At 41.7% G+C, this 25,522-nt stretch overlaps 1 protein-coding gene across 1 annotated transcript in view; it reads left to right on the top strand.

Annotated features, from left to right (window-relative positions):
- The window catches only part of myo3b (myosin IIIB), a 548,412-nt gene that overhangs the window by 188,045 nt on the left and 334,845 nt on the right, over window positions 1–25,522 (top strand). The window contains exons 13-19 of the mRNA XM_078227705.1: window positions 865–948; window positions 1,518–1,720; window positions 4,606–4,704; window positions 13,067–13,184; window positions 17,363–17,489; window positions 21,873–22,083; window positions 23,620–23,767. Coding sequence (XP_078083831.1) covers window positions 865–948; window positions 1,518–1,720; window positions 4,606–4,704; window positions 13,067–13,184; window positions 17,363–17,489; window positions 21,873–22,083; window positions 23,620–23,767 — 990 coding nt within the window. The remainder of the gene's footprint in view (window positions 1–864; window positions 949–1,517; window positions 1,721–4,605; window positions 4,705–13,066; window positions 13,185–17,362; window positions 17,490–21,872; window positions 22,084–23,619; window positions 23,768–25,522) is intronic.

Here is a 25,522-nt window from a genome sequence, read left to right as displayed (position 1 = left end):
TTGACTGCAAAAGCCTTTGTATTTTAAATTTGAAAGTTGGAGAGAGACCAATTTTGGCCAATTAATGTCTGGAGGGCGGGTTCACTTACCTGCCATGGCATCCTGCTGCTCATTCTAAGCTGGAGGGCTTCGTATCAGCCTTCCAGCTTCAAGAGCCCACCCTCTGATCTAAATTGATTGGCAAGCCCACTGTCTGGCCATTAATTGGCCAATTTGAAGAAAATCACAGGTGATGGACTGTTTCTCTCACAGTGAAGACTTCTGACTCATTTGAGCATGAAAGCAGGATTCTGAACCTCACAGGGAAAATACATTTTGAGTCTGCTTAAAAGCTCTAAAATTTCCCCTTCCTTCCCCTTCATCTATAGTTAGCTGGCCACATCCCTTTAAATTTTAGCATGACACTGTGTGGTACATTGTGCAAGCAGCTATGAATAATTATGTGGGTGCGTTAACCTGACAAAATTATGGGCTGTCAATTCATTGAGCAGTTGGCTAACTGCATCGGGAATTAGGCACTTAAGCCTAAACTTAATCTGCATTAAAAAATTATTTGAAGTAATGTGTGTTGTTACAAATTCATTGAAAAGGTGTTGAGATGGTGCTGTCTTAAGATTCCTTAAAACAAAATACCTCAACATTTGTTTTATTAAGATGACATTGTTCAATCAACAACTTTATGGGGAGTTTAAGATCTCTGTTTTCTTAGTTACAGTTTAACAATAAAAGCTGTTTCCGTTTTGAGTTAATTGTGCAGCACTTTAGAAAGAGCATTATTATAAAGTTTTGTGTCCTATGATTGCAGAATTTAAAAGTGTTGACTATTAACCAGAATTTTTTTGGTGTTTGTATTAACCATTATAGTGTATTATCATAAGTGGAGAAAGTGGTGCAGGGAAGACAGAGAGCGCACATTTGATTGTTCAACACTTAACCTATCTGGGAAAGGTACGTTTGCTACAATAACTGTTAATATTAAACCATTTTAATGTAATGCATCTCTGAAATGGACAGAACTGTGCCTTTCTGTGTTTATAATGGTGAAAATGCAGCATTATAGGATCATATGAAATTTTATTTAAATACAAAATTTAAAACTTTGTACTTTTGACACATGTTATGATCTTTATTTTGTTTCCATACATACTGATTTCCTGTGTCAATATTCACTGGCCACTTGAGGCCTGATTTCTGATGTTTACCAATGTCTGTTCTGTCATATGTGATGGGCAATTAACCCTGTTCCTGCTGCTTATGAACCTACTTCTAATAAACCTGTTGGTAGTCAAATATGTGCCAACTGTTATTATCAGTCCAGAGGATAACCTATCATCTATCCCTGCCACTCTGATCTCTCACTTTCATTGCTAACTGTTGTGACTGCTTTTCTCCAGCTGTTCTGCATTTTGGTCATTGCTGTACAAAGGGGAGAGCAAGAGAGGACTGTACAATAATCGCAAAACTTGTTTTTAATAAGATTTATGTTTTGGTTAATGCATAGGTGCCTTATATTGCAGGCTAATAACCGTGTTCTGCGAGAGAAAATTCTTCAAGTTAATCCACTTGTGGAAGCCTTTGGAAATGCTTGCACTGCAATCAATGATAATTCCAGTCGATTTGGGAAATATCTGGAAATGAAGTTCACTCCAACAGGGGCTGTAATGGGAGCCAAGATTTCTGAATACTTGTTAGAAAAATCAAGAGTTATTCAACAACCTGCGTATGTAATCTCTAGGTTTAAATGCATTCTTTCATTTTATCTATCAATCAGCATTTTCCTCAACTGTGCATGCAATTCTTATGCATGAAGGACTTTTGTTAATACTGAAATTAGCCATCTGTACCTAAACTGAGCATATTTGATGTTGACATTGGTTGTCGTAATGGGCAATTGTTGTGTTCTGCAGCACTAACCTCCTCGCTTCGATATGCACCAAATTTGCATTGCTGCTGTTTCTACGGTTATCATGAAATAATCTTATAAGAATAATTTCATTTTGTTGCTGACAGTATTCTGAAATGTACTCTTTTGTTCCTTCTTAATGTCCAAATATTGCCATTCTACAAGACTTTTCTTTTAACAGTTCATGGGATGTGGGCGTCATTGACTAGGCCAGCATTTATTGTCCATCCTTAATTGCCCTTGTGAAGGTGGTGATAAGTTGCCTTCTCGTGCAGTCCATGTGGTGTAGGTGCACACACAATGCAGTTAGATTGGGAGTTCCAAGATATTGACCCAGTGACAGTGGAGGAACAGTAATGTATTTCCAAGTCAGAATGGTGAATGGCTTGGAAGGGAACTTCCTAGTGGTGGTGTTCCCAACTGCTACCCTTGTCCTTTTAGATGATAGCAATTGTGGGTTTGGAAGGTGCTGTCTAACGAGCCTTGATGAATTCTTGCAGTGAATCTTGTAGATGGTACATGATGGCTGTCATTGCGCCAGTGGTGGAAGGAGTGAATATTTGTGGATGGGTGCCAATCAAATGGGTTGCATTGTCCTGAATAGTGTCAAGTTCTTGAGTACTGTTGGAACTGCACTCATCCAGGCATGTGGAGAGTATTCTATTGCACTCCTGATTTGTGCCTTGTAAATGGTGGACAGGCTTCAGAGAGTCAGGAGCTGAGTTACTTGCTGCAGGATTCTAGCCTCTGTTCTGCCCTTCTAGCCACAATATTTATATGGCGAGTCCAATTCCGTTTGTAGTCAATGGTAACCACCTGGATGTTGATAGTGAGGAATTCGGTGATGATAATACCATTGAATGCTAAGGGGCAATGGTTAGATTCTCTCTTGTTGGAGTTTGACTTTGCCTGGCACTCGTGTGGCGTGAATGTTACTTGCCACTTGTCGTTCAAGTCTGGAAATTGCACAGGTTTTGTTGCATTTGGAGATGGTCGCCAGAATTCTACTGCCCTGCCCGTCACGGAATCTGAGCAGGTGAAGGGCGGAAAATGGAAATGTCCATTGACCTCGGGCGGGAATTTCCAGTCTCGCTCGAATGAGGCCATAAAATCCTGCCCGGACTGTCCTCTTTTGTGTATGATCATTTTCTAGTCTCTTGCTGAAGCTTATTCTTATGCAGTTCCTGAATACTTGGTTTTCTTCTTTCCTCATTTCTACCTGCGTTTAGGACTCCTGGTTTGTATTACTGTTGGAACTTCCTGATCTACCCCATTTTTCACTCATTTCAAATCTGAAAAAAAAGCTGGTTACATGACTGAAAACAACGAGTAAGGATACGTAGCTGTTCAAATTAGCGAAGGGTAAAAGTGTTGTGCATTTGGTCATTGCTGTGTTCAGTTTTGTTTTTGATATTTGTAGATGTTTTGGCCTTTCACATATGAAACATGACATCAAAATTTGTTATTCAGGACTTTAAAGGTCTTCAGGAGGACAGAGATTCACAGAATAGGCACAACAAGTCGGAGAAAATTTAATTGAATTTGGAATATAGGAGTAGTCCATTCAGCACCTCGAGCCTGTTTAAGTTAGATCACTGCTGATGTGTATCTTAATCCATCTACGCAACTTGGTTCTGTACTCCTCAATACTTTTGCCTAACAAAAATCTATCAAATCGAGAAGTGTGAGATAACACTTGTTTGGAGTTAAAACAAGGGATGGGAGTATTGTCTTAGTAGAAAGATGCTGAAGGATGTGAATGATTAGACAGACTGAAGACTTCAAATATATAGGGCGAGATTTTCCGGGCCCGGTGCGCTGCTTGAGAAGCGCATCAGGCCGGGAAATGTCAGGGGAGGGGGCGCTGTAGTGGGAGTCGCGCCTTTCCCAAGCCGTTTATTACAACATAATCAGCCTCACGCTAGAAATTTCCATGTCATTAGCGAGCCCGGCTCGGTATAAAATTTGAAGCAGGGAAAGACACAGCTTTCAGAAATAATTGGGATAGTGATAATAAATCTAGATTACATTAACAAGAATTTGGACAGACGCAACTAGTCTGCTGTATGCTACAGAAATTTGTGGTTTTTACAGTGGTATTCTATATTGTGTGCCTTCCCCTTGATTTTACTGTTAAAATGATAATGCTCGCTTGCATCAGCAATATAAACTAAAACAAAAACAAAGGGGCTCTTATTTATGAGAATTTGAATTTTGAAATTTGGGGGGGGGGGTGGGATTGGCTGTAGCTGTAGCGGGAGTCGTGCCTTTCCCAGGTGACGGTGGCACAGTGGTTAGCCCTGTTGCCTCACAGCACCAGGGACCCGGGTTCGAATCCGGCCTCAGATGACTGTCTGTGTGGAGTTTGTACATTCTCCCTGTGTCTGCGTAGGTTTCCTCCGGGTGCTCCAATTTTCTCCATAGTCCAAAGATGTGTGGGTTAGGTTGATTGGCCATGCTAAATTGACCCTAGTGTCAGGGGATTAGCAGGGTAAATATGTGGGATTACGGGAATAGGGCCTGGGTGGGATTGTGGTCGGTGCAGACTTGATGGGCCGAATAGCCTCCTTCTGTATTGTAGGGATTTTATGATTCTATGAAAACTAATTTTTCTTCTTGGTATTTATTAGCTTTTAGACTTTAAAAGTTAATCGGAAGAATCGATGAACTGCTTTAATATTAGCAATATTATTTACTTTCAGAAGCGAGAAAAACTTTCACATTTTTTATTACATCTATGCTGGTCTCTATCATCAGAAAAAACTGGCAGAATATAAGCTTGCTGAAAATAAACCTCCACGGTGAGTAATTGCGCAGTACTTTATCACATTGGGATGTTGATTTCATTTAAAATGTGATCTATCTAGCATTGAACAATACATTATGTTCAGTCTCTTTCAGATGCTACATTGGTTATGACAGAACTATTGCATTTGGTAATAGTGTGAATGAAAGAAATACTTGGGTTTATCACATCTTTCAGAAACATCTCAAAGCCCTTCACATATAATGAAACACTTTAAAATGCATTGACTGTTGTTATGTAGACAAAGTTTTTCACTGAATAAGCAATATGATGTATGGAATCAGTAAAGCTTCAGAACAATTTGTCCAATCATGAAAGTTATCCAATCCATTTTGTCTCTCAGGGTGACAGTTGGCTCCAGGTAAATCTCCGAGAATATGAGTTCTGTGAAATTTCTTAAAATAAAAAGAATTGCAGGAAATGCATTTCAGGTTAATTCGCATTTGGAAGAAAATGATGGGTTAACATGAGCTTAACATGGTGTTGTGAGACTTCTTACTTGATTTCTGTGTCTGTGCACTGTTGGAGAACAGAGACCACTCCATCTGACGAAGGAGCAGCAAGCTCCGAAAGCTTATGGTATTTGCTACCAAATAAACCTGTTGGACTTTAACCTGGTGTTGTGAGACTTCTTACTTAACATGAGCTGACAGGATCCTTTTGGTAGCTAGGAGCATTGACAGGAAAACAAAAAGATCAAGGATTAATAGATAAAGCTAAAGTCTCTGCTGTTTTTTCAATAGCTATAATATTACCCCAGAATGACTCCAAAATGGAAGTCAAAAGAATTAAATTTATATTACACCTACTGGGAGACTACAACAATAAAATGTGAGGGTGGGGGAAGGGGGTGGGGAAATATTGTCTCACAGGGAAGATGTTAACCTTGCCCACCTGGCAAAAATCAGCTGAGCAGTCAGTGCCCCTGATTTCCCTCTTCCTTTCTAAAGTATTCAAATTTCATCTGCTTTCCTGCACAGTCAGGAAAGTCACCTGCACAAAGTCAGTAAACATGCAGAATGGGCCCCAATGACACAACCTGTATTAACTAGTGGCTTGAGTGGGGAAACTGTTTTGGCTCACCTGTCAGATGAAGCTAGGCGAAAGAACAGTTGAACCGAGAAGAGATCCAAAGACGTAAGTTTTTGAATTTAAAAAAAAATCCTTTTGAGGCCAGCTAGAGCTTAAGAAAATTGCAAAAGGACACAGTCCAGGGCTCACATTGTTGATGTCAGACAAGGTTAACCACCTGACGTAGAGCTCGCCTGCCCAATACCTGCTCTCTGTTAAGTTCATGATTATGTCATGTCTGATGTTATTGAAGTCCCTGTTCAGACTGTCAGCTGAAATGTGTCTAGGAGGGTGAACCCATATACTTTTTGGGTGAACCTACTCGTTTCTCAATAACAAGTTCAATGGCGATTTCAGGAGTAGTATTTTGGTAGCTATACAGAATAAATGTCTCTTATCTCTGACTGTCTTTATTCTATTTTCTTCAATTTCTTCCCAATGATATTTCTGCAAGATTGCAACTTTCCAGATTTGATGGCTGCTCTTCACAACTGGACTGCCACTGTGTTGTTTTAAAAGTCATTTCTACAGACTAGTCAGGGTCAAAACTACAAGGGATAACTCTGCCATCCTTGCTTATAAAATTGCTGTGTAAGGCACAAATCCTGTTTCAGCAGAACAATGAGCTGGCCTTGCCAGACACAGTGAAGATGTCTCATGAATACTATTATCTTGCACTGTGTGAGCAGCTATATTGAGCCCAGGGCACGTTTGCAGAGGGCAACAGCACACATGCCTGGCAGGAAGTGATGACCAAACTCAATGCTGTCCACAATATCTTTAAGATATGGACATGGTTATGCTGTTACATCGCATCTCTCCTATAACCTTTAACATTGGTTTACAATAACTTACATTAACTCATCATTCAGAAACCTACTGGCCTCGAAATTATTTGAGATTGTGCTTATTTTGCAGGCATCAAGCAGGTGCCAAAGTGTCCAACGTGCAGGAGGGCATTAAGGGCAGAATGCATAGTGAACTGCATTACCCACCATGTAGTAAAAGCAGAAAAAAGGCATTTAGTATTTGTGCTTGAAACAGGTGTTAAGCCCCTTGCATGTACAAAAATAGGACCTAATGCCTGTTTTGAGGCCCTCATTTTTCAATTCAGTTGGGAACTGCTTGGGACACTGCATGCCATGGCTCCATTACTCTCACTTAAATGAAGCCTGAAGCCGAATATTGGGTATTCCTCAGGTCTGTCGTTCCGGCACAGAGATTGTTGCAATTTCTCTCCTGTGGCTTTTGTGGTATTGGTGGCTGAGTGATCTATGGTTATAATTCAGCTGCGTCGATGATGGGCCTAAGACACAACAAAACTGCTTGTCCACTTGGGTCTAGAGAAAAATTAAAAGCTTGTGTAACAATAATAACTTATATTCATATAGTGCCTTTAACATGATAAAGTGTCACAAGGCATTTCACAGGAGCATTATAGAACAAAATATGACACTGAGGCACACAAGGATATATTAGGTAAGATGGCCAAAGATTTGGTCAAAGAAGTAAGTTTTAAGAAGTGCCTTAAAAGAGGAAAGTGTGATAGAAAGCTAGAGAGATATAGGGTGGAAATTCTAGAGCTTACAACCTTGGTAGCTGAAGGCCTGGCCAGCAATGGTGGAACGGTTCAAATCCTATACCCAAGAAGCCAGAATTAGATAAGCATAGATATCTGGGAGGGTTGTAGCACTGGAGATGATGATCGTGGTATGGAAGGGGCCAGACCATGGAGGAATTTGAAAACAGATTGAGAATTTTACAATCAAGATGTTGATCAGCAAGCACAAGGGGTGATAAGTGAACAAGACTTTGTGTGCGTAAGGAATGAGAGTTTTGGATGACCTCAAATTTACAGGGGGTAGAATGTTTAAGATCAACCAGGAGTGCCCTGAAATAGTCAAGTCTAAAGATAACAAAGGCATGAATGAGGCTTTCAGCGAATGAGCTGAGAAGAGGCAGAGTTGGACAACATTATGGAAGTGGAATTAGGGGTCTTAATGATGTTACAGATATGGGGTCTGATATATTCAACTTGGGGTCAAATATGACACTATGAACAGTCTGGTTTAATCTCAGACAGTTTCTATGGAGAGGGATGGAGTTGGTAGCCAGAGAACGGAATTTGGAGAGCGGACCAATACAATGGTTTCAGGCTTTCCAATAGTTAATTGAATAAAGTCTGTACCAAATCCAGTACCAAATATTAGACAAGCAGTCTGATAAGTTAGCAACAGTGGAGGAGTCAAGAGAGGTGGTGGTAAAGTAGAGCTGTGGAACACCAAAGATAACAGTTAAGAAGTGGAAAGAGAGGCGTTGCAAGCAATTCTCTGGCTATAATTCAATGCATAAGAATGGAGCCAGGTGAGAACAGTTCCACCCAGCTGGACAATAGTGGAGAGGTGCTGGAAGTGGTCCGTGTGGGCAACTGTGTAAAAGGCTGCAGACAGATTGAGAAGGAGGATGAGGGATAGATTACCTGTATCACAGTCACATTGGATGTCATTTGTGACTTTGATAAGCACTAATTGAAGGATGGGACAAGTGATATGCTCAAAGCGGCGGAGGAGTAGGGGCCCAAGGTACATACATAGAACATAGAACAGTACAGCACAGAACAGGCCCTTCGGCCCATGATGTTGTGCCGAGCTTTATCTGAAACCAAGATCAAGCTATCCCACTCCCTATCATCCTGGTGTGCTCCATGTGCCTATCCAATAACCGCTTAAATGTTCCTAAAGTGTCTGACTCCACTATCACTGCAGGCAGTCCATTCCACACCCCAACCACTCTCTGCGTAAAGAACCTACCTCTGATATCCTTCCTATATCTCCCACCATGAACCCTATAGTTATGCCCCCTTGTAATAGCTCCATCCACCCGAGGAAATAGTCTTTGAACGTTAGTCTTTGTACGATTTGATGATATGCACCACACCACCATGATGGTCTTAAAAGGGCAGATGATGGAAGGTGTAGCCAGGTGGGGAGGATTGAATTAGGGGAAAGATGTCATCATCCCTCAGTTAGGCCATGATGTTGATGCAATCATTCATAGTAAGTTTACAGATGGTAAGGGCCTTGATCACAAGTAAATGGATATTTTGTAGGGAGACACTTAGAAGGGTATTAAGGGTTGTTAGATTCAAGAATTCAGACACCTCGTAGGTGGTGGGAACAAACCTACCCCCTTTGATTCTTCCTGACACTTTACAAAAGAAGAATTAAGCAAGCAAGAGCATATATTACAAAATTGTTTCCATCTATCTTTGATGGCCCCAGGACTTGCGGAGCAGCCTTCATCAGCAGGAAAGGTCCAACTTAGCTAGCACGCATACTGGGCCGGATTATATATAAGCACAGACACAGGTGTCGATGTGAGGGGAAACCGATGTAATAGGGAGAAGCTTAGCGCTTTCTGAAGCATTACCAATCATTTGCTTACAACAGTATTTGATAACCAAAAAGACAAGACATAAAACTAATAAAAACACCACGAAAAACACAATTCCTTGCACTATGGATGTTCCTAGGGAACCCAACCATCTTGAAACCCAGCTCCATAAGGTAGATATGGAGGTTGTTTGAGTTCCTCGATTTCCTTTTTGATATGATCGGCCAAATTAGTGATAGTTTCTGAGTTATCAAGTATATAGGTACAACATTCCGAGCCAATTAAAGCGCATGATTTGCCCGCCCAGCTGCTAAGACAAAGTCTAGCGCCATTCATTTCTGAAGGACTACTGTACGGATAGCTACCATCTCATCACTAATCTTAGCCAATGCCAAAAAGGCGTCATTGGCTACCCTTTCCAGAACAGAGGCCATATTGATTATGAACGATCTATAGTTTTGTTTTGCTGTCTAAGATGACTCATCACGGCAAGGGAGAGGCGAACACGGTCCTTGCTGGGTAATCTCTTACCTTTCCCCCACGCACGCTTAATATCATCCAAGGTTCACTTTTCCTTGGAGGTTCCGTACTTCTGTTCAATTTTAACGAACATTTTTGGTAAATTGAAATGCTGTTCTACAAGCTCTTTCAGTTGGTGCATCATTCCTTGCTCTGTTACCTCTGGAGGGGCCATGCCACCCTTTTCCATGGTAGGTAAGCGACTTTTACTATTCTTTCCTGCCATCTTTAACTCTGAGTATTAAAAAGGGGGTCTCAAGCCGATTGGGGTCAATAACGACCATAGGCTAGCCTTCATCCAAAAAAGTGCACTCAGTATAGGGCCTCGAGCCAAAATCTCTGGTCGAGGTGTTCAGCGAATGTGGAATCACTCGAATATCTAACTTGAGTCGCATAACGAGAAGAACGTTTGATAAGAGGGTTCTTACCTCTCAGCACCGATAGATCCATGGGTGCTTCTCAAGTTGAGATCCAATTGGTGATCCTGTTGTTGCCAGAATTGTTAGATTCAAGAATTCGCTGAGACCTCGTAGGTCTTGGGTATAAATGTACAGCTTTATTAGGAGATCCTTCAGTTGTATCTCTTACAAGATGTACACCAGCTTCTCAGTCTTGCCTGCTCTCTCTTTCTCTCTCTCTTCCTCTCTCTCTCCCGCCCTCTTACAATATGTCACCAGTCTCTCTCCTTTCTATTGTTCTTACACTATTATTATTCATTACTCCAGAGAACACCCATTTACATTCATTGGTTAATTAAACACATCTGCAAAGGGTGGCCGACACTAATTGGTTCTGACCTCTGATCATGCATTGTGCACGAGTTAGTGGTCTTCTGCCAAGGTTAGCTAAATCACACTGCGAGTACATGACAAGCAATGTAATATTATAACATGATCCTAGCATAAGTGAAATTTGAAGTTTCTGTATGGTTTATCCCGTGTGAAAATGTTCATAAAAATGTTGTTAAAAAGTAAAATAAAACAGTGGCTTCCCAGAGTTAATCCATTGGCAGAGTGTACAGCGTCAGCAGTGAGATGGATGAGTTGGACAGAAAGGAGTTTGGCTAGTTTAGTCCCCAGCAAATACGCTGAACAGAAACTTGGCGAGACAGTGAGAGGAGCAATTGGGGTTACTGTTTGCAATGAGCCAGCACTGAGTACTTTTAATGAGCCCATTGGAAGATGGCACAAAGAGAAGCTATAGGTTTATCTAAGAGGGAGTCAAACCTGTGACAACAGCAAGAAACATCAATGTTAGTGAATTGGGAGGGCAGAGTACTTGAGAGTAGAGAAGTGAAAAGAACATGATTATAGGAGTGTGAGTCCTAGGAGAGGTAAAGAGAATTGATGTAAAAAAAGACAAAAGTGGAAATGGAGTGATGAGCTCAGGTCCACAGTGGCAGCCAAAATACACACGCAAAAGGATTCAGAAGCTCAAGTTCCATTGGCCTGATTACATAGAAGCTAGGTTACGTAAAAACCTGATAGTAAACCGGAAAAAGAAAATAGATGGGAGATAACAGGAAGAAGTCCCATGGTCTGATAATGATGACACTGTCGGGTGAAGTCAGCATGGAGCAGTAACAACATGTTGTTCAACTTCAGAGACTGGTATGTTGAGTAGATCCAGAAGCATTTTGAGGTTAGAATATTGAAGAACACACTAATGAAGGCATTTTTGTGAGAATGAAGATGCAGGGAGTGTACAGAATCAGTTGCTGGATTGGAAAGATGAAGGCAAAGTTGGAGAACACCACAAAATCAAAAAGCAGCAGAGGTTTGCTTTTCTGGCCAAGTGAGTGATTTTTTTGGCCATGGACGAACTGAAACTGAAAATTCAGTATATTCAGCAGATAGTTATGGTTGTGAGATAGATGTATTTGTCTACCTAAAGGTCAGAACCACACAACTATCTTGTATCACTCCAGTCTCTATTAGCCACGATGAATCCTTTGCGCATGTGAGCTGATTTGGACATGCTCTAGATATTTTTGCACTGTAGTTTAATTACAAGATGGAGCCCTCTGTGCAAATTGGAACCTGACTATAATCTCAGTATAGATTATTGAATTGGTGAGATAAGATATAGCAATACTATCATGTACTAGATGGGTGTCCTAAGATTCCATACTGTAAAACTTTTCTTGTCATACTGTTCCATATTTATTGCTTGCCCATGCCAAAACTTAACTTTACAGCTTTATCCTTGTGTCTTATGTATTCTCATAGCAGGAGACACAGCCAAGATGCAGTATACAATTGAAAGCCTTGCTATGTTTGAATCATTCATGTCCTTCACAACATCAAACATTGCAATACAAATCTGCTGACTTCTGATTGCCGTATGGTCTTTTGGTTGGGTACACAGGCCTCTATACTTTGCAAAATACATAAGTGTGGTGGCATTAGACAGCATTATTGTGTTATTCAGTGGGAATGGAAATGAAAGCTGATAGAAAGCTGTTAACTGATCTCCTTCACACGAACAATAGATGAGCTTATATTGCAATGCTGGTGAAGAATGAGGGAAAGTTGAGGGCAGTGGTAGCCTTGCTAATCCCAGGCAGTTCTGTCCCTATGCATCATGCTGTTTGAGATGTTCTTGCTCCCTATGGCAAAGCACTGCCCTGTTGACCTGGAACATGCTGAGGCAATTGTCCTCTGTCATTAGCATTTAGTTGTATCAAGATCAGCAGATATCCTCAGGTACCTACTGATCTGACTGGCCTTTCATTTTGTACTACTTCAGTTATGAAAGTGTATTTGGCACACTTCAAAATCACACTCAACATAAGGAATAAACAACCTCCAATATTCTTTTGCAAAATTAGATGCTAATAAAAATTTCAGAATTATGGATACATTTCCAATAAAAATAGCAACGTTTAAAAAATATACTGTATACAGTGCAGATATAAAAATACAAAGCCTTTACAATTTAAGACCTCCTTAACCTTTGGTGTTCATCTTGCTCCCATTTGAAAGGCAAAAAGAGCAAGTGCGATGCAAGTACCAAGAATTGTACTTGGTGTTCACTTAACAAACACAAGCAATTAATTAAGTATGGTACAAAATAAATGCAAGTATTCCAGCTCAAAATGTAGAAGTGTTGAATTGCAGTAAGATAGGAATGTGGTTCACAGCATACTGTCCCAATTCTGTACTCCTTCTGCATTGATTGCACAGCTGTCATCCTAGCACTATATTCACTAAATGCTTTGGTCAATGCAAGTCAGGTAAACTGCTTTAAAATTAGCTGTGAATAATAAGTGACTGTCTAATTGTTTGCTTTGCTCTTAATTTTTAGCTGCATTCTAAGATTTATATATTTTCAAAATTAAAATTCTGTGCTAGCATGGTTCTTTTGTGCTTGAGTAGGTATATTGATAATGAAAAAGGCACAACTATGCAGGACATCTTAACCAACAACTCATACAGAGAGCAATTTGAAGCCATTCAACATTGTTTCAGAATCATTGGATTCACTGATGAGGTAGGTAAAACTAAAGCTGGTCCAGTGTGTTGTCACGTTATTTTAATTTATGTTTTTTGGTATTAACAGTTCGCTAAATTAAATGTGTATCATTAAATGTTGTTATAACCACATGAGGAGGGGTAAAATATGACTCCTCTGTCCTACCACTCCAACTCTGACTGTAACAGGATTTGTTGAAAGGTTTAGGAGGATAGAGGAATTTTACTCAATGTTTGTTTTAACCATTTATGTACTGATTGCAAAGAAATTAGTTGATGTCTCTGGTGAACTGAGGTGCTGTCTATGAAGACCCCCTTGGCATGGCAATGGAGGGCAGAATGGTGTTGCAGTGCATCAGGATCAGTGTAGCATTATGGAAGAAAGGCTATGTTGCACTCACCTTAAACTCTCTCATGAACCGAGGACAGCCACGTGCACGCCACACTTTTGCAATTAAGTTACCGACTGATGTAATTTTACGCTGGTGTGACACAAAATTGGAAGGCTTGATGGGATTCCAGAAGGCTTGATGGGATTCCAGCAGGCAGCTGTTTTAATGAGCATACGTGAGATACAATTGAATGCACATGACATTCATGCCACCTGCCAACAGGAAGACTGATCCGCCATTAATCCATCATTGGGAAAATTGCAATGTGATTTTACGCCAGTGGGTTTCTGACTTTGGCTCCCGCTAGATTCTCCCATGGTGGGTGGGATGGGAGAATCTACAAGATTATGAGGGGCATGGACAGAGTGGATTGTCAGAAGCTTTTTCCCAAATGGTAGAGTCAATTACTAGGGGGCATAGGTTTAAGGTGCCAAGGGCAAGGTTTAAAGGAGATGTACGAGGCAAGTTTTTCACATAGAGGGTGGTGGGTGCCTAGAACTCGCTGCTGGGGAAGGTAGTGGAAGCAGATACGATAGTGACTTTTAAGGGGCGTCTGGACAAATACCTGAATAGGATGGGAATAGATAAATAAAGTAAATAAAGTTAATTTATTATTCACAAGTAAGGCCTACATTAACACTGCAATGAAGTTACTGTGAAATTCCTCAAGTTGCCACAGTCTGGCGCCTGTTCGGGTCAATGCACCTAACCAGCACTTCTTTCAGAATGTGGGAGGAAACTGGAGTACACGGAGGAAACCCATGCAGACATGGGGAGAACATGCAAACTCCACACAGACAGTGACCCAAGCCGGGAATCGAACCTGGATCCCTGGCGCTGTGAGGCAGCAGTGCTAACCACTGTGCAACCGTGCTGCCCCGGGATATGGTCCCCGGAAGGATAGGGGGTAGGTTCAGACAGGCAGCATGGTTGGTGTAGGCTTTGAGGGCAGAAGGGCCTGTTCCTGTCCTGTAATTTTCTTAGTTCTTAATTCTGCTCAAAGGGCGTAGTGAACCATTAATTGTCCCTATTTCTCTCACTGGTATGTGCAATTTAAACCTGTTAAACAACAAAGATTACATTTTATAAAAACAAAATTCTTCAGTTGCTGGAGGTCTGAAATAAAAACAAAGTGCAGGAAAAACTCAACAGGTACATAAACTAAAATAACATGGGATTCGGGATGGGCTGACTAGATGGATACAGAACTGGCTTGGTTATAGAATACAGAGAGTAGTGGTAGAAGGGTGTTTTTCAGAATTGAGATCTGTAGCTAGTGGTGTTCCACAGGGAATAGTGCTGGGACCTCTGTTGTTTGTAGTATATATAAATGATCTGGAGAAAAATGTGGGTAGTCTGATTAGTAAGTTTGCGGATGACATGAAGATTGGTGGAGTTGCTGATAGTGCTGGGGATTATCAGAGGATACAACAGGATATAGATAGATTGGAGACTCAGGCACAGAAATGGCAGACAGAGTTTAATCCAGACAAATGTGAGGTGATGCATTTTCGAAGGTCAAATGTCGGTATGAATATACTGTAAATGACAGAACCCTTAGGAACATTAACATAGAGAGGGATCTGGGTGAGCAGGTCCACAGTTCCCTAAAAGTGGCCATGCACAAGGTGATTAAGAAGGCATATGGCATGCTTGCCTTCTTCATCTGGGGCATTGAGTACAAGAGTTGGGAAATCATGTTGCAGCTTTATAAAACCTTGGTTAGGCTGCATTTGGAGTATTGCATGCAGTTCTGGTCGCCACACTACTAGAAGGACATGGAAACTTTGGAGAGAGCACAAAGAAGGTTCACCAGGATGTTGCCTGGTCTCATGGGGGGTGGTGACTTATGAGGAGAGGTTGAATAAACTACGATTATTTTCACTGGAAAGATGGAGGCTGAAGGGAGACCTGATAGAGGTCTACAAAATTATGAGAGGCATAGCCAAGTTGGATAGTCAGAGGCTTTTTCCCAGGATGGAAGTGCCAATTACAAGGAGGCACAGGTTCAAGGCGCGAGGGGGGAAAGTTTAAGGGAGTTGTGCGTGGGAGGTTTTTCACGCAGAGAGTGGTGGAATGGGCTGCCAGAGGAGGTGGTGGAAGCTGGCACATTAGCAACATATAAGAGGCATCTGGATGGGTACATGATAATGGGGTGATTTGGTGATGAAAAAGCGATTGAATTTCAAGGGAAGTTGGTTCGATTCTCTCTTGTTGGAGATTGAAAGAAGTCTCACAACACCAGGTTAAAGTCCAACAGGTTTATTTGGAATCATGAGCTTTCAGAGTGCTGCTCCTTCGTCAGGTGAGAGAAGGAGCAGCGTTCTGAAAGCTCGCGATTCCAAATAAACCTGTTGGACTTTAACCTGGTGTTGTGAGACTCCTTACTGTGCCCACCCCAGTCCAATGCTGGCATCTCCACATCATTGGAGATTGTCATTGCCTAGCAGTTGCCACACAGCGAAAAACCGTACCGACCTCCTCAGAAGACAAACACGGGACACAGCGGACAGAGTACCCTTCGTCGTCCAATACTTGCCCGGAGCGGAGAAGCTACGACATCTTCTCCGGAGCCTTCAACATGTCATCGATGAAGATGAACATCTCACCAAGACCATCCCCACACCCCCACTTCTTGCCTTCAAACAATTGCAAAACCTCAAACAGACCATTGTCCGCAGCATATTACCCAGCCTTCAGGAGAACAGTGACCACAACATCACACAACCCTGCCACAGCAACCTCTGCAAGACGTGCCGGATCATCTACACTGATGCCATCATCTCACGTGAGAACACCATCCATCAGGTACACGGTACATACTCTTGCAACTCGGCCAACGTTGTCTACCTGATACGCTGCAGGAAAGGATGTCCCGAGGCATGGTACATTGGGGAGACCATGCAGATGCTACGACAACGGATGAATGAACACCGCTCGACAATCACCAGGCAGGAGTGTTCTCTTCCTGTTGGGGAACACTTCAGCAGTCACGGGCATTCAGCCTCTGATCTTGAGTAAGCGTTCTCCAAAGCGGCCTTCACGACACACGACAACGCAGAATCGCTGAGCAGAAACCGATAGCCAAGTTCCGCACACGAGGACGGCCTCAACCGGGATCTTGGGTTCATGTCACACTATCTGTAACCCCCACGACTTGCCTGGGCATGCAAAATCTCACTAACTGTCCTGGCTGGAGACTATACACATCTCTTTAACCTGTGTTTAACCTTCTCTTCACTCACATTGTCTGTACCTTTAAGTCTTGATTTCCTGTAAAGACTCGCATTCCAACCATTACCTTGTAAATTGAGTTTGTGTCTATATGTGCCCTGTTTGTGAACAGAACTCCCACTCACCTGATGAAGGAGCAGCGTTCTGAAAGCTTGTGGCTTGTACTACCAAATAAACCTGTTGGACTTTAACCTGGTGTTGTGAGACTTCTTATTGTGCTTACCCCAGTCCAACGCCGGCATTTCCACATCATAGCAGTTGTATGGCATGAATATTACTTGCCCCTTATCAGCTGAAGCCTGGATATTGTCCAGGTCTTGTTGCAAATGGACACAGGTTGCTTCATTATATGAAAAGTCTGGTACTGAACATTGTAGTACCATCAGCGAAAATAACCACTTCTTATTAAAAATTACAGTTCTGTTATATATTCATCTGTGTTAACTGCTTTTGTAGAAAGCTTCTTTAATAATGTTTAGGCCTTAGTTTGAACTACAGTATATTTATTGAATGATGAAACTCTCAAAATATGAGGCTTATTTCATTTTACACGCTTGAATTAATTTTTCAGGAAGTTCGGTCAGTATATAGAGTTCTTGCTGCGATCCTGAATACTGGAAATATTGAGTTTGCACCCATTGCCTCAAAACATCAAATGGATAAAAGTGAAATTCCAGATGGAGAGTCTTTAGAAAATAGTAAGTTTTTTTTCAATGTTCTAATAACTGCAAACTAAACATAATGTGTGTATTACATTCTGGGACTTCTGATTTTTTTTTTCACAGAAAGGATTGGTAATGAGCTATGTTTAAAAACACAACTATATTAAAAGTAGGAGTACAAGTAGGGCATTCTGCCCTTTCAACCAGCTTTCCTATTTAATAAGATCAGAGTTGATCATCTGCCTCAATTTCATCTGATCGCAATTAGCACATACATATTCCTTAATTCCCTTGGTACCCAAAAAAATTATCAATCTCGGTCTTGAATGTCCTTAATAACTGAGCATCCACAGCCCTCAGGAATTGAGAATTCCATAGATTTAGAAATGTTTGATTGTCCTCAATTCACCACTAATCAATGAGGCACTATAAGGTTCAGTGCTTGGGCCTTAGCTAGTTACAATCTATATTAATGACTTGGACGAGGGTGCCAAGTGTTAACGTTATCTGAGATTTATGGCCACTAGCTCTAAACTTCCTAATCAAGGGAATCATCTTGCCCGTATCTATCCTAAGATATTCAGAAAACTGATTCTTCCAAAGCTTAGGAAATATGCCCCATGAACCACCTCTTCTCAGGCAAGTGTATCTTTTTCATGGAGTATTTTAATGTGCAGAAAAACAGGGAAAATCAGGTGGGCAAATGCAGCTTGGATGAGGAATTTATAGAATATTTTCAGGATAGTTTCTTAGAACAGCATGTTCAGGCACCAACCAGAGAGCAGACTATACCTGGTATTGTGCAATGAGATAGGATTAGTTAATGCCCTCATAGTGAAGGTGCTCCTAGGTTCCAGTGATCATAATATGATTAGATGGTGAGAGATTACAGAGCTCTGAGATGCAGAGAGATCTATGGGTCCTAGTGCATGAATCACAAAAGGTCAGTATGCGAGTCCAGCAAGTAAAAGAATGTTGTCATTTATTGCAAGGGGAATTGAATACAAAAGTAGGGAGGTTATGCTCCAGTCATACAGGTGACCAGGTCTGGAGTACTGTGTGCAGTATTGGTGGTCCTATTTAAGGAAGGATGTAAATCCATTGGCACTCATGCTTGCCAAACACAGCTGATCATTGGACCTTCTGTGGCACTATGCCACATCATGGCCACTGGCCTGGACTGCCATCTCTGTCCAGGCCTTCTTGGTGAGGTGTGGTGACCGTCTCTTGCCATCTCTAGGCATTAAGATATCCCACCTGGCACTGACCTCCCCTACAAGAATTCCCAGTTACACAAGCTAGGACTGTGGGATCAGATTGCCCATCAGACCTTTCCTCCTGCCTGGCACGGCCAGCAGATGCAAATGTTGTTATTATTTCCCACAGTTTATTTGTGTGAACTCAACAGTTCCTTCTGTGTCCTATGGCAGTGTTCAGAGGCAGGGAGCTGCCTCTGCTGCTTTTGAATTCTCCATTGGTGAATAGCACACAAGAAAACAAGAAGTAGGAACAGGAAGGGACCTTATGGCTTGTCGAGCCTGCTCCACTATTCAGTAAGATCATGGCTGATCATTGGTTTCAACTCCACTTTTTTACCCGCTTCCTATATCCTTGGTTCTATGGGAAACCAAAAATCTGTCTATCCCAGCCTTAAATGTATTCAACAATGGAACAATACGGACAAAATCGGAGTTGACAATTATTAGCCTTTGGACTTCTTGTGGCTACACTGAGATAAAAGGACAAAGAAAAATTTGGGCAATCAGTCAGCAAAGTGTGCTGGGGTCTGGGGAAACAGTGAGTGCTTAATCAGAAATAAAACAAAGTGCTGGAAAAGCTCAGAAGGCCTGGCAGCATCAGTGCAGAGAGAAACACAGTTAACGTTTTGAGTCCAAAATGACACTTGCTTTTGAACTTTGAAATGCTGAGTCTGTCGAGCACTTTCTGTTTTTACTTCAGATCTCTATCATATGTGATAATTTCCTTTTATTCTTCCATTAAATTTCAGGTTTGATAATGTTGGTTTAGTCATATTGGCTGGAACTCGACCATCTTGCCCGCCACTGAACGGAAGGGGGCCAGGGTCTGACGACAGAAATCTCCATTGACCTCGGGCAGGAATTTCCAGTCTCGCCAGAGCGAGGCTGTAAAATCCCGCCCATTGTATTCTAGGAAATTGTATTCATGTACCAGTTTACATTTTAACGTATGATTTTTTTTTTAGGTGGTAGAGAGTATAATGTATTGTAACATCCAAGCATTTTGTTATTCTGCGCGCTTTGGGTGTGTCTAAAGAGATAAAATAACTGCTGGTTGTGATTCCACATGTAACTCTTACCTCAGTGCAGTACACAACATGATATATGAGTCAGACTTAAAATAATTCATTAAGCTAGCATTGTTATTTTTTGTGGGTGAGATTTTAAGGTTTTTTCCCCCTTGTTTTAGATTCCTTCACAGTGGAGAAAAGATTCTATCTATCCTATCAATCAATGGGGTGGCACGGTGTCACAGTGAATAGCACTGCTGTCTCACAACGCCAGGGACCTGGGTTCGATTCCTGGCTTGGATGAACGTGCGGAGTCTGCACGTTCTCTCTGTGTCTGCGTGAGTTTCCTCTGGGTGCTCTGGTTTCCTCCCACAGTCCGAAAGTCTTGCTGGTTAGATGCATTGGCCATGCTAAATTCTCCCTCAGTGTACCCGAACAGCTGTCGGAGTGTGGCGACTAGGGGATTTTCACAGTAACTTCATTGCAGTGTTAATGTAAGCCTACTTGTGACACTAATAAATAAACTTGAAACAATTATTTTGAAAATCTTAAAAATCCTCAATCAAGTCATCTTTTTACAAAGAACAGTACAGCACAGGAACAGGCCCTTGAGCCCTCCAAGCCTGCACCGATCATGATGCCTGCCTAAACTAAAACCATATGCACGAATGGAGTACTTATCCTTCGATTCTCATCCTATTCATGTATTCGTCTAGATGCCCCATAAATGCTGCTATCGTACCTGCTCCCACCACCTCACCGGACAGGGCGTTCCAGACATTCACAACCCTCTGTGTAAAAAAAAACTTGCCTCGCACATCTCCACTAAGCTTTTCCCCACGCACCTTAAACCTATATCCCCTAGTACTGGACTTTTCTACCCTAGAAAAGAGCATCCGACTATCCACGCCACTCATAATCTTGTAAACCTCTATCAAGTCACCTCTCAACCTCTGTCGGTCCAGTGAGAACAAACTGAGTTCACCCAACCTCTCCTCAAATCTAATGCCCTCCAGACCAGGCAACATCCTGGTAAACTAGTTAGTATAATCTCTCCTCACAAACTAACCCTTGATCCTAGTGTGTAGTGCCAGGGGGCAGTGCCATGGTGGGCTTCCTCTGCGGAGGCCCATGGGGGTGACGGGGGTCCCCCTTGTCCATGGGGGTTGTGTTCCTTGTGACTGTCAGGTGGGGGTTCTCCCAACGTGAGTGGCAGCCTCTCCGTGTCTGTGGGGGGATCTTTATTTTAACATTTAATTCTGTTCGATTGGACTACCATTTAAAAAGGGTGCTCTGGAAGAGATCTCTGGAAGGCAGACGTTGCTGGCTGGGACCCGCCTCCAGCTTTTTTTTCTAAATGTTTAAAAATTTGGCAGGAAAAGCAGCAGCACAGCCGGCGGGCTGCACACACTTTTCTTGCCTGAGACAAATAAAATGGAAAAAAGTCTGCCCTCGGAAAGCTTGTTAAAATCCCAGAACCAGTGATGGGTTTCATAGTAGTATTGTTTGGTAGGCCAAAGAATTGTCCCACCAAACATCTGACAATGATCACAGTTCAGAGGAAAATATACAGTGTGTTATCTGTCTTATTTGTCAAATTCTGGTTAACAGTTGATTGGATTTTGCGGCTGGTATTAATAATAATTGGACCAAAGACCACTAATGTAAACACTTATGGCGGGATTTTCCAGCCCTTCCTGTCAGCAAAAGTCTTCTGATCTTGCCAAAGCTGGGCCCCTTGCGTGGCAAGCCACACAACTGGGCATTAACTTCGGTGGGACAGGAAGATCCTGCTGTAAGCCAATGGCTTGCAGCCTCCACCATGGGAAGACCTGGGGGGTGGGGGTGGGTCGCTAGAAAATCACTGTGTGAATGGAACAGTTATCTGGAGTACCATTTAAAAAGGGTGTTCTGGAAGAGATCTCTGGAACGCCGACATTACTGGCTGGGCCCATCCCACCATTTTGCTGGCATAATTAATAACTTAATTGGTTCAATTTGCTTACAACTTCATATCTATAATAGGACAAAGTTAGGTGCATTCAAATTGCATTATTCAATTTTTAAAATATAATCTGTAGTTCTGCTACATCTTATGTAGTTAATGAGTTTGCTTAAAAGTGAATTATTCAAAAACATTTTTTTTCCAGCTTCAGCTCTGCTTAGTATTGGTTCTGAAGAGTTTCAGGAAGCACTTACTTCTCACTGTGTTGTGACACGGGGAGAAACTATAATTCGTACTAATACAGTAGATGAAGCATCTGATGTTCGAGATGCCATGTCAAAGGCCTTGTATGGAAGACTATTCAGCTGGATTGTAAACCGCATCAACACACTTCTCCAGCCTGATAAAAGTATATGGTAGGTGAATAAACTGGAAAGACTGTGAACCCAATTGTCAGAATACTTCAATGGGGCACCATCATAACAGAAAATATTTTGTGAAAATGTTTTTATTTGGAGAGGGAGAGAAACTGTTCATTACTCTTGTCATGATGATGTCAGAATCAAGAGACACAAATAATTATTTGTTTTAAAGATTTATGTCATTGCATCTTATGCTTACCAAGCCTTTTCTCATTTGTATATTATCTTTTGTCAGAAATACTGTATTCCTTTAATTTTATTTGGCAAAAAATATCTATATTGAAGATAAATTAGATGTTATCCCATTACTGAAGTAAATAGTTATTCCTGCACTTCAACCTGTAGGGGTATGAAATAAGGGTAAATTTACACTAATGCAATGCAGCATGGACATTTTACGAATAAACTGTCAGGTAACATGGATTGTTGTACACAACATTTTAAATATCTAAATTTATTCCAATTTTTGTTGCTTTCTCACTATAAGAAGGATGTGGAAGCGCTGGAAAGAGTGCAGAGGAGATTTACCAGGATGCTGCCTGGTTTGGAGTGTCGGTCTTATGAGGAAAGGTTGAGGGAGCTGGGGCTGTTCTCTCTGGAGCGGAGGAGATTGAGGGGAGACTTAATAGAGGTTTATAAAATGATGAAGGGGATAGATCGAGTGAACGTTCAAAGACTATTTCCTCGGGTGGATGGAGCTATTACGAGGGGGCATAACTATAGGGTTCATGGTGGGAGATATAGGAAGGATATCAGAGGTAGGTTCTTCACGCAGAGAGTGGTTGGGGTGTGGAATGGACTGCCTGCAGTGATAGTGGAGTCAGACACTTTAGGAACATTTAAGCGGTTATTGGATAGGCACATGGAGCACACCAGGATGGTAGGGAGTGGGATAGCTTGATCTTGGTTTCAGATGAAGGTCGGCACAACATCGTGGGCCGAAGGGCCTGTTCTGTGCTGTACTGTTCTATGTTCTATGTTCATGATTGTAACTGGGTAGCAGAGTGAAGCACGGTTTTGGAGAATCAAAGAAAGTACAACGTGATTTTGATTCCCCTTTCCATTGAGTTTCTGAACTCAGTTGCATCACTATGGGTGATGCTGGGTGGAACCCAACTGCCTGCTCGCAGAAAAGAAGGAAATATCAGAGCAAAGTTGTCATCAGTTGACACTGCATGTCTTGTAGCAGCTGTTTTATAAATCTTAATGTAAATTACTGAGTGATTGCAAATTTTTAATCAACATTATTTTTGAAAATATTCAGTGCTGACCATGTTTTTTATTTCCTGAGATCTGAGCTTGCATGCCTTTTAATTATACATAGACAAATGGATGGGTAAGAACATCACTAAATATTTTGTAACCTCACAAAAAAGTCACATGTTGTTGATATCAAGTATATGAAAGGGAGCACAGCTTTAATCCGATACTATTATCCGATGGTCCTTACTAACCATGATAAAGATCTTTGCTGGATAATTTCCTTTTTAGGTTTTGCTTTATAATCTTTTGAAATTAAATTTTCATTAGCGATACTGAAACTGGAATGAATGTTGGGATTCTGGACATCTTTGGGTTTGAGAACTTCAAGAAAAACTCCTTTGAACAACTATGTATCAACATTGCCAATGAACAGATCCAATTTTACTTCAATCAACACATCTTTGCACTTGAACAGGTAGACACAAAATTGGTCCAAAGCTACAGCATAACAAGCTTTTTGTCCTTTATTTTCCTCATCATAGGAACATGATAATTTCTATACATGGGGCATATTTTCAGAAGTCAACATGTCTACCCCGATACCTGATTTTGTTTCTTTAATAGCCTAGTAGCGTGCTTGGGTGTTTTCCAGTGATCCCATGGCTGTGATTGTACTTGAGCTGTGTGGTGCAGTGGATGTCATGAATCAAGGAGGCAATGGGTAGTGAATATCCTTAAGTATTCATTGCATTATGTTCCTGAAAGGGAAAACAAGGTTAGGGGCTGTGGGGTGCTGCTGAGCATTGTAATTGCTGACAATGAAATAGATACAGACTTGCATTATCTTTCTGTGATGATCATATGTAATGATCTCTCCACAACTTTTGGTGTGGCCAAAGACAACATCCTCTTTAACTGCCTTTCCTTCATTCTCCCACTCAGTGGCAACTGCCCTCATTTGGTTCCATTCTTATGTATCCAATTGTAGCCGGAGCAGTGCCTTCTATGGATTCTCTTCCCACTGTTACAATCTGAATAGAGACCAGTAACATTTTTTTGAGAAAATATTTCCCAAATTCCATTAATTTACTGAAGAATGAAGCAACAAAATTCCACTGTTTAACACAGAAGAATTTTTACAATAGAAAAGTCAAATAAAACTGCCAATTTGGGTAATCTGCCATACTCAAAAATGCAGAATCAACATAAGTTAAACAGACAAATTATGGTTGATTTATAAACAATGGGGGGAATTTCTGTCCCTGTTTTTAGGAGGCAGGAAAGCCAGTGGGGGTGGAGAATCCAATGGGAACCCACAATGACTTCTACGCCGGTGGGATTTCCTGTTCGGATTGACCCTGCCGACCTGCCAATGACGTAAAGGGCTTCCAGCCACGAAAGATCCAGAGCCCCATTACCATACATTTAAATATCATCAACAGGCTTCCCTGCTATATTTCCCTGGCATTAGGATTCACCCCTCCCCTCCACCCCTGCCAATGTGACATCACGTCAGCGGGGTTTATAACAGGTCCTGACAAATGGGGACATTGTGAAGAGAACCTGTCAGGGGTGCACAGGCAAGTACAGTCCCCAGGGCGGAGAGTGTCATGCCCAGGCAGAAGCTTGATAGTGCCCCTGGCAATTCCCCCTGGTAGGGGAACTTCTGTCCGGGAGGGTGGGATGGCAGGTGAGGTCCCATGTCCATAGTGGGGGGGGGGGTCCTATGTCCATAATGGAGGCATCCTGTCTCTGTGGTTCATTTTAAAATGTTTTTTGATCAGGGTGGCCTATAAAAACAGTGCCCCGATTTCTTGAGCCTGCCCTGCCAGTATGACATAATGGGATCTGACCTTTCAATTTTTTTCAAAATGTTTGAAAATACGGTGAGAAAACTTAGCAAGGCAGCTGGCAGGTTTCTGTACACTTTTCTCGCCCGAGACAACACTAGGAAAAAAAAATCAAAAAAAAGGATTGACTCGGTAATCCACTCAACATATACATCATCAATCTTACTCTCAAAGTCCTTCAAAACTCTGTCTTCTTCTTGAAGAATTTCAGCTCCTCTTCTTCTAGGACTTGGCCTGATCCCCAGCCAACAGTAGTGCACAATTAATCCTAGTTGCTCAGGCGTTTGGGGGGGGGGGGGTGGGGGCGCGTGCGCGCGATTCTCCCAAACAAATTCTCAGTGTCGAATAGGCGTAAAAACTGGAGTAAATCACGCCTTTTC

This window comes from Mustelus asterias, chromosome 14 (genome assembly GCF_964213995.1).
Source record: "Mustelus asterias chromosome 14, sMusAst1.hap1.1, whole genome shotgun sequence".
In the NCBI taxonomy this organism is placed as follows: Eukaryota; Metazoa; Chordata; class Chondrichthyes; order Carcharhiniformes; family Triakidae; genus Mustelus; species Mustelus asterias.
This window is presented reverse-complemented; position numbering and strand designations above follow the sequence as displayed.